The following is a 10,346-nucleotide window of genomic DNA, read 5'->3' as shown; positions in this document are numbered from 1 at the left end:
CCTTGTAGCTACCTTCATCAGTATTCTGCTCTCCTGGTCCAAGTTAAATTTTCGCCCAGACACAAAATAGTTCTAGCGTTACGTTATTTGCTATTATTAATGTCGATTTATTTCCCTGATTTTTCCTTGTTGTTACCTCCTTCAGTATTCTGCTCTCCTGATGCAAATTCGATTTTAGTCAAGACACACACATTAGTAAGTAAACTTTGGTAAAGGTTCCGTTATTTGCTATTATTGTCTATTTTTGCTCCCGATAATTTCTTGTCGCTACCTCCTTTGATATCTTGCACATCGGCAAATTATTTTGAAAGTCTGAACACATACAAAGAGCAATAACAGTTTACGTTGAAATTACACTTTCTGTTGTCGACCTCCTTTCATTTGTAGCTTGAGCTTCATTTGTAGGGGATTTGATAAAAACCCAAACAAGCTGAATTTTCCAGTGGAATGGAATTTCCTCGGTTGATATTGTAGTATGTTTGTTTCCGCAGTACTGAACAATGGACCTTTTTGATCTGTCTTAGAGATACGAGCATATAATAAATTGTAAATTGTAGTTTTAGTAAGAAGTTTTTAAACACCTTATGCCTTTATTACAAAACATATGCGAACTTGCTACCAAGTCCCAAAATAAAAAAAAATGAATGCAAGGTATAAGGCAAAACAATATATTTACCAAAATAACAAGGTGCAAGAAGAGTTTATTGAGCACCTCGAATATTGTCAAGCGGTAGATTGCAAACATTTTGAATATATAATTTGATTGTTGCTCTGTTTTTCGAAAAAATTCCGTCCTTTTCAGGACTATAGAATTTTAAACAAAATCGTATTTATGAATTATTGGTAGGTCCAATTTCTCGTTAATTCGAATACAATGGAAAATTCAAACCTGAGGTCCTTATATGAAAAAAATAAGTTGAATGTCTTCTGGGACTATCCTCTATAAATAAATTAAGCGTAACAAAATGCATTCACCAGGAAAAACAGACCCATTTTCGGACATTTATCCAAAAAACACCGCCTGCTGAATCTTAAACGAATCTAAATCAATATCTAAATATTATTGCCTAAAAAGTGAGTCCCAGAGAGTAACTTCTTCTGGGAGTAGTAAAAGAACATACGTGATTCCAGGAGCAATCCTCTGAAACTCAATGTATGAACGTTTTCACTTTGATTATAGGCTAATTTAGAGCGCTGCGTTTTTAAATAATGTATTGATCAGAATTACTAACAAAAGTTTCTTCACACGTCTTTGATCTAAAATTTTTGACAATTTAATCAAAATGTACGGAAAACTGTACATGTAAATTTGAAATGGAAAATTAACGGATGTTTCTCTTATTTTGTATTCATCAAACGCAATTTTCAAAATTTATATACACACACGTTACAAAAGGAATTTTTACACATTGCTGTTGGATAAAAATTAAATATTAATTTGGACTATACATTTGATGGTGATCTGCAACACTATTCATCAAAATCATGTTAATTCTGAACTATGGAACTGAATTGTACGCAATGATGCCGTTCAAATATTCTGATTGCCGCAATTCTGTTACAAAAAGAGCGCTATTTGCAACACTCATTTATAAGGAAAGATCCAGAGGCGATTTAGACAAAAATATAAAAGCCTTGAAACAACCGCTTCTAGATATTTACTTGATGCTTCGATCTGCATTCCACCATTAAACGATGCAATTGTTTAACTAATATCATCATCCATCAAACGTTTAAAAATTTTTGTAAGAATCAAAATGTAATCTGCACAATTTTTGCCCATTTCATGGACATCGAATTAGGTAATTAAATAATCAACCAGGTATTAAAAATTAATTTATAAGAAACCTCTGTAGGATTTTAAATCATGGAATGCCATGTTTTTGAGCTGAGAACGTAAACAAGTTTGAAGCAATTGATCAAAACTTCTTCATTCGTTGCTTCTGTTTCCCCAGGCTTCCCATTTACATTCATTTCAACTAATTTAAAATTTCCACCTGAAAATTTAATTTGTGGCATTCCAGCAGATTTAAATACATTTTCGCTTTCAGCTGCATTTGTTCTACCTACACAACTAGGGAAAAAGTGATGAATTCTTGAACAGCCATTAATTATGACTACGATGAATTTCGTTTATTAACGCATAACAAAAGTCGGCCCATGCCTCCCCCAATCAACCCATCCTTCAATGCGACCTTGGGAATACGTGGGTGCAACTCTGGACCGCCCCCAAATTCCCGCCCAGCCAATGAGCCACGTGTCACCTGTGACGTCACGGGCTCTGGATCGATATCCAGAGTCCCGAAAGCTTAGTTCTTGTATAACCGTCGCGAAGCATTAATACTGTACTGGACTTTTAGCGACTGGTGTATGTTCGATGTGGATGTCACGCTCTAAGGCAGATGTTGTCGTTAAGATTTAGAACAAGGAATAGTCCCTCGCAGAAAACCTCCCTTAGGTGGGGTGACTGCTGTCCTGCTGACCAACTTCTGGATCTCCTCACGTAGGTGATCTTCTAGGGAGGTTCCGTTATCGCTAATCGCATATATATTTTTGGTAAGACTTTCTTTAGTTGTGGACACTTTGCTGTGCATGGAAACCAATGAAAGATGGTTCACATCGATAACACGATGTATTGGAAATTGAGGTAGCGTGACTTAGTTACGCCATTTTGATTGTCTTCAAGGCTAATTTTTTATCGATATTTCGGACGAATGCTCGAGGTCCAATTCAATCAAGGTACCTTGAAAGGTGCAGTTTGGACTCAAAATAATATTTCTTTGAGGTAGTGTAGAAGTTAATCTGAGGAACAAGGTTTTCGTTCACCTACAGTGTGGAACATAATTAGATTTGTTCTGCACTGGATTGCAAAAATCAAACAAAATGTGATATTGGTTAATAAACCAAAGACGAAAAATTTCACCAAAATATAGTGTGTCATTGCACACATGTCTCTACAAGACATAGAAGAAAACTGATCTCCTATTTTGATTTCTTCGACTATACTTTGTATTGCAAAATGTTAACACCTTTTGTGCATTTCATCTATATTTTACGAATTGAATCAAAACCAAAATGTCGCGAAAACCTAGTGTTGGATCAGAACTGTATTATGTCGTTTCTGTAACGGTAGAAGAGTTTTATGTTTCCTAACAATTTATATAAAAAAAACTTACCTCTTAATTTGATTTCTTCGACTTTGGATTTAAAACAGTGACATTAGTTGTGCAGTTTATCGATATTCTACCCATTGAACCAAAAACAAAAACCACCAAAACATGTAATTTTCCAACGCAAGTATTATACAGTGTATAAGCATAAAAGAACTTTATGTTTCTATACTACGAGATATTTTGGATTTAAAAACTTTACATTTTTATGAAAATATTTTTTTGTATTTTCAAGACAGCAAAGACCTAAATGAATGTAATGATCACCAATTATGAGTTTGTATGAATTTTAAAATCTGATGATGGCGCTGCTGTCTCGCCGAATCGTAACGAAATAAACGATATACAAATTTTTGTTTCACACTTTGACTGGAGCCCAGGAAAGAAAATAATATAATGACAATTACACGCAGCCAGGAAAATAAATCAAAATATAATAGTATATATTTTTTTTAAATTAAGCGGCCTGTTTTTTTGAAAAAAGCTCAGGCCAGTCAATTTCTATTTTTAAATGAATCTGGTTTTGAGTTATTTATACACGGTTATATGGTGGCCCAAAAGTAAATTCCTACCATCAACTACATTTTTCAAATAAAAGCACCTAATTTTTATTTAAATTTTGAATTCTCCATTGAATTCTAAGTATTATTCACGGCTATACCTAATCTCAACAGTTTTGGTTGTTTGCAGCCTTAAATCGCACACATTTTGAAACTTCAATTTGTTTGTTAAACTGTTGAATTATCTTGTTTTTAGGTCTACAGAAATTTGTAATCATAACTATATCTGTTGAGTTTAAGACTTCAATGGAGAATTCAAAATTGGTAAACCGAAAATCAAGTAAAAGCAATGTTATTTTGATTAATTATTGAAATTTCGTCACAAGAAAGACAGTATGCATATTCGGAATTATTGAAGACACATTAAAATAATTTCAATACAAATAATATGTAAACTGTAACTCTAAAGTTATTTTGCTACCTTTATTCGTCTTTTGCGGATTTTGGGAGCTAAAAATATTACAGTGACTTGCGAATGATTGATTGCCGAACCAGTCATGCAACGCTGTATAAATAAGCATTACTAATTTATACGTCTTAATGTGGAATATTTCTACGTTCTTTATAGAGTGTCTTGGAACTATTTTAGAGCGGACGACCAGAACGAGGCAGAGAGGAGAGCATTGTACATTGACTAATTTATTGGAATTTTTCTTTCGAAATCTAGTGCTGTGTTTTCAATAAAATGTAATTTTATGTCACTAAAAATAAAGTAATCAAAGAAAATATACAGAAATTGAAGAAAATGTTTATTTATTAAATGTCAGTAAATATATAGACCTGAATCTGATCATTTTCTATCAATATGCCTGCCTTAAAGTCCGAAAAGAGCCAATTAGTTTAAACACCAAGAAATTTAAATATTCAGTAACAGCCTCGGAACATGTAGCAGTTCAGATGGAAATTTTACAGCGTCGATTTATTCCAGCAAATATGTTTTATTCAGTTTAGAATTTGCTTGTTCCAGATACACGAAGAAACACAGAAAATCGTACCAAAATGATCAACATAGCAGGAGTTGTTTCAATCGTTCTCTTCTACGTGATAATTTTAGCAGTGGGTGTTTGGGCAGGCAGAAAAAAAGAAGCTGGAAATGACTCGGAAGAAGAAGTTATGCTTGCAGGTCGCAACATTGGATTGTTTGTGGGCATTTTCACCATGACAGGTAGGAAATACATTGATGAAGAAGCTAAAGGTATTTTAGCGGACAATTTAAATGTAGATTTCATCGCAAGTACCTATTGAACCTTAACATTACACTTAGAAAATGACAGAATTAAAAGAAGTGAAGGAACCGTTTAGTACGAAGAGAACATTTAAAATGTATTAATTGAATTTGAAGTTTTTTCAAAAAGTTCCCCTTTAGGTAAAACTACACCTACACAATATGACTCGAGACATGCAAATGTTCAATCAACATGAAAATCATGTGCGTTTGTTAGCTAAGGCATGTTTTATTGTGACCTAATATCAGTATTGAGTTCTGAAAGTTCCTGGAAAATTGAATGGTGATTGCTTCAACCCCTTTAGATAGTTTTAGCCAGAATTGGACAGGGCTGATAATGAAACTGATAGACACTTGTGCATCTATTTAGTACTAAAAGCTCTGGAAATTACTAAATATTTTTCCGTACGCAAAAATTTCGTCCCCCCATATGGCTATATAATATTATGGATTGATCAAAAAAGTTCCAAAAAATATGACCGTGTTTAAGTAATAACCGATTCTTCTACTAAATTTGGTCCGTGATTATTGTAAGTAGACAAGTCATTTCGGCACGATCCTTCCATAGTCCATTTTTGCTTAACGCTTATTGAAATAGCGCAAAACAGCAAGCAATTTAGTTTCTTCCGGTATAGAATTCGACTTCCATAGGTGAAAATATTCAGTATTTTATGTCATCCTTGAAAAAATTGGATATCAACATTAAAAATGATAAGTTCATATGAATTTCGTTGGAAGTTGAAGACTAATACTCTTCTAAAGTAAATGGCCCATCAAAACTAACTAAACAACTAAAAAGTAAATTCTTGTCAAATATGTTCAAAAATTCGATTCCGTCTTCAATACATATGCAAGGAACAAGGATTGTGAGAAACATTTTTCGTTAGTAGACAATGATAAAATATTACACTGAGAACATTTAAAAAACGCATAAAAATTAACTATCCAATAACAGAAGATTTTGAGCTCGTCGCGACCCATAACGTATGCACTCAATTTAACCGCACTGTGTTTGAATATTTTGAGCCCACATTCTATAAGACTTTTTAATTGAAAATAAAAAATAATTTTTCTTCTTATTAACTTATTACTATAGAAGGTTGCAAGGAGTAAACAAAATTATACAATTCTGCATTTTTTTTCGCATAATCTTGTTATGTATGATAGTCAGTTTTCAATAAAAACTTTCTTTGAAGTCGTAGCGTAGTGAAAAATTTGAAAAGTGTGTATACAAATCAAAACAATCTGGCTTTCCAATAAGCAAAAAAAATATTATTCTTTTCAATCAATTTGGTTCGCCGTATTTTCCATATTTCCTAGTTTAAATTATAAAAAGTGCTCAACCTTTATGCCATATTGTCGACTTTGTACACAACCGCAAGAGCCAATATCAAATTTCAACTTGATATTAAAGAACCATTTGTTGAGATTTAAATTATTACAGTGTTTTTCCGGCAATCAGATCTGAAACATGAAAGTAAATGATGAGCTAAAATTTTAAAACTTGCTATGATTACTTTTAAATCATGAAGAGCCGATAATATTTTTGAAATTCGCTCATAATCGGAGAGTGTATGATAACCACTTTGTTATATTAAAAACAACTTGTAAAGAAATGATTAATTTTTTTGCGCACTGTTAAGTAGACACGATTGAACATTAGTAACTGTTAGTAAATAATGCTTCAGTTTTTGCGCAATCTTCTAAATTATTGTACTGTATTTTCCTTTAGAGAATATAACATGATTAGAACAGTAAATTATTAAATATGTAACTAACACGGTCTTATTGGCTATGGAAGGTGACAATATCCTACTTTTGCTTGAATGAATATTAGGTATATACAGAGTTCGCAACTTAGTTATACTATAGTTATAGATTCTCGTCTTCAATTTTTTGAAAATTGTTTATTTGGGTATGGTATTGTAGGTAATAAATAAAGGCAGTCGTGCTTCTAAAAGTGAGAACAGATTTAAATTAATATTAAAAGGGAAGCAAAACTAAGTTTCAAGATATGAATTGATTTAATTTTCTAGGCGACAAATATAGATTTTCTAGCTGATGATAAATTAACGTCTACAGTTGCCGAAATAGTTACATAATTTTCATTCTTGACTGTGATTTATTATGTGCCGTTCAATACAATTAATTATCGAGTCTTATTCGAGAACGTATACCTTGAGATCTATTTGGTTAAGAGTTTCGACTTTTCGAAAAATCAAGTTCTAGGTGACTGTTTTTCAACCCAAAATTATCCAGCTTTAACAGAAAATATCGTTAATTATTCCTGGCCCGGTAGCAAGCACATAAATTCTTCTTTTATATTTCGGAGCCCATATAAAATCCCATTATAATCAGCATTTGAAGCAGTTTGAATTGAATAATAATGGTAAATCATACAAAACTCTTTTTCAGCAACATGGGTTGGAGGTGGCTACATAAATGGAACAGCCGAGGCTGTTTACACATCAGGCTTGGTATGGTGCCAAGCACCGTTTGGATACTCCCTAAGTCTAGTTTTCGGGGGAATATTTTTCGCCAACAAAATGCGACAGCAGGGATATATTACGATGCTTGATCCTCTACAGGACACCTTTGGGGAGCGGATGGGCGGCCTATTGTTCTTACCGGCTTTGTGTGGAGAGGTAAGTGCAGAATTTTAAGTGAAAGCTTTGTTAAGTGAACGGCTTAGTTTTGCTATAATCCATCCTGTGGTGACAGAAATTTATTATCCAGCTGGAGCAGTTATTGAAAAATTTTATTGGAAACAATTGGGCCTCTGTGAAACCGTAGGGAGGAAAGTGGAACGCAAATTTTTGTCAAATTAATAAAACTCAGCCAAGCTTTTCAAGCTATGGCGGCATAGAACCGGAAGTAAGAGCACAAGCGATTGAAGCTACAGGAACGGCTGCGCTAATCAACGTTACAGTATTTTTTTAATTTTAAAAACAAAACAAACAAAAAAAACAGTAAAATTTTAAAATTAGTTGAACGTATTTGAGTGTTTCATGTCCAAAAAAGGGAAAATGAACTCAACTGAATAACTGACTCTTGAGATTAACCTGAAAGTAGTGCTTATAAGTTATGATTCAGGCCGTTTTCCGTTTACTAGAAACAAGCACTAACCGCAAGCATGGCAATCCATCTGAAGATTCCACGCTTCATTTATCCAACTTCTTACAAAATCTAGTCGTGTTAATACTGTTAAATACTTTATTCCGCTAGTAAATAAACGCGCGCAATTTGAACTGTTGATGTGTATATTTTTGAACAATTTATCAGTTACATGTTTTATGAAACCCGCAGTATAATTTCACGGTTCGAAAGCGGCGAATTCTCTATATTTTATTATCTCTCCAGCCTTCCCTTTGCACATGTTTGTCTTATCTGTATATCTTTATATTGCATAAAGGACGAAAAATTTGGGATTGTATTATTTTACGTAGGCCTTAAAACAACGAAGTTTCAGATGGCATTTAGGGATCACTTCCTGCTCGTTTTAATATTGGTTTTATTGTTGTTTATCCTAGAGAACCTGGGAATCGAGCCTCTACGCCTAACATTTCTCTTATTGCGGGAGTGTTCAAATTAGTCTTGCAAAGTGATTTTTTAAAACATTTTTTTTATATTGTACAACTCGACTTTGCTCTATAGTTTTCAAGAAAAGCTGTCGTTTCTGATTCTTTGTTTTTCAAAATATTTTGTACTACCGGGTGTGTTCGAATTCTGATAATGAAATAATGTAATCTTTATAGCCGTGTTTTTTTAATTAACAAGCCACTCCCTGAAACACTTTCACGTTTAATCAAGTCTCGCATGCCTGATAATTAATGCATGATCATGTAGATGAGTTGCGAATTAACAACTTTTTCTAATAGCAAACGTCGACAAGCCACTGTTGTTCGGTACCTTAGACAGTCTACATATTGTTGTTAATATCAATTTTTTGACTTGACGACAATAAGTGTAGATACACAAAACTGCGGCACTGCTGCTTTCAGCAGTTAGTTAAGCCACATAATTAAGTAAAAAATCACTATTTCAATTCTTGCATCTTGATATACATGCAATTTTGAGGGAAAACAAAACAAAGTAAGGATGACACTACAGCGATCAACCGAATTGTTAGTCATACAATTTCTAAAATAGAAGACAAATACAAGGCGAATCGCAATTCTATTTCGAAATCTAGAAAACAATATTTGGAGAACCTTGCGGAAACGGTTGCAGAAGTTTTCGTTCATATTGCAATTTTGTGAATGGTTTCAGAAAATATGCATTTTATTTACAGCCGAAGTTCAGATTACTCGATATAGAGTTAGCAATTTTCACAATAATCGTCCATGCTACTCCCCAGATTACTCAAGAACACAATATAAACATCGGTTTAGCTTTGCCAGATGGGGTAGCATTCTAAGTGATGGATAATTTAGTTGTTTGCGATTTGATATTCGCCTTAATAGAAATGGTTTTAAATCTTTTAGGAACTTTTTTAGGACGTTCCTGTGGATATTCGATGTATTATATTCCATCATTATGGAGCAAAGAGCAGTTTTTTCAAAATTTTGTTACACGTATATTACGAAAATGGGAACAAAGGATGTGCTGCTAGATTCCATGCTTTATCCTACAGCGTTCATTGTATTTGATTTTTTTTCCGAAATCATTCTATTTGCTTGTAATTATTTGATTTGCCTTGATGATTTGACATTTGTTTTGTGCTGAAATTTTAATTACTATTAATGAACGGATCTCTAATGCACCTGTCGAAAAATTTCATTTTCTTTCATTACTTCCGTCATCGGACAAGCAATAAAAATACTACTGTATTTGATCCAAGACCCTAATTAGTATTTGTTTCACTAAATACTCAACATAGCTCAACCTACCTGCATTTCTCCCTTTTTCTTTATTAATTCGGCAGAGGCCCTATATATAACCTCGGCTTGTATTCGGGTATTTATTATTTTTTCAGTGATCTTTCGGTCATGAGGCGCGTAAAATAGCAATCCTTTACGCTAGTGATTTTAGTCAAGTTTTCTTTTGCTGGCATACGTATTTCATGCGTTCCAGAAATGAAAGAGCAGTCAATTTGTTGCTCACGTTATAAGGTGCACAGAAAGGTAATTAAACCTGTTAGAGAATATTGCGTTAACATTATTTCCAACTTTTGTTGTTTTTAGCTATATAGATGAATTAAACTAAAAAAAACACTTACATTTGTTTGTGTTTAGTCCACTGTAATGTTGGAGAAATTCCTAAGTAGACAAAAAGCTAGGCTTTCATTCGCATTTCCTATAACAAAAGAATCATATAAGTTTGCCATTGATTTGACTTCAAATAAATTATTAAAATAGGCACACAATTCATATCTATTTGCTATAACAAAAT

General features: G+C 33.2%; 1 protein-coding gene across 1 annotated transcript; it reads left to right on the top strand.

The window, feature by feature from the left end:
* The first annotated feature begins 2,325 nt into the window (after window positions 1-2,325).
* LOC125504738 (high-affinity choline transporter 1-like) lies at window positions 2,326-9,372 on the top strand. The gene is made up of 4 exons (XM_048667144.1): window positions 2,326-2,556; window positions 4,698-4,895; window positions 7,371-7,600; window positions 9,247-9,372. The coding sequence occupies exons 2-4, from the start codon at window positions 4,730-4,732 to the stop codon at window positions 9,370-9,372; spliced, it is 522 nt and encodes a 173-aa protein (XP_048523101.1). The 5' UTR covers window positions 2,326-2,556; window positions 4,698-4,729.
* Window positions 9,373-10,346: the final 974 nt, after the last annotated feature.

This window comes from Dendroctonus ponderosae, unplaced genomic scaffold (genome assembly GCF_020466585.1).
Source record: "Dendroctonus ponderosae isolate FM_Combo_2020 unplaced genomic scaffold, Dpon_F_20191213v2 Dpon_F_20191213_584, whole genome shotgun sequence".
Classification (NCBI taxonomy): Eukaryota; Metazoa; Arthropoda; class Insecta; order Coleoptera; family Curculionidae; genus Dendroctonus; species Dendroctonus ponderosae.
The sequence above is the reverse complement of the archived record's forward strand: the minus strand, read 5'-3'. Positions and strand labels throughout refer to the sequence as shown.

Excerpts from the sequence above, each read along its gene's own strand:
- LOC125504738 (XM_048667144.1), top strand. The coding sequence starts at position 4,730 with ATGATCAACATAGCAGGAGTTGTTTCAATCGTTCTCTTCTACGTGATA. Across the intron at positions 4,896-7,370 it reads GGGCATTTTCACCATGACAG|CAACATGGGTTGGAGGTGGC; the intron begins GTAGGAAATACA and ends ACTCTTTTTCAG. Across the intron at positions 7,601-9,246 it reads TACCGGCTTTGTGTGGAGAG|CCGAAGTTCAGATTACTCGA; the intron begins GTAAGTGCAGAA and ends TTTTATTTACAG.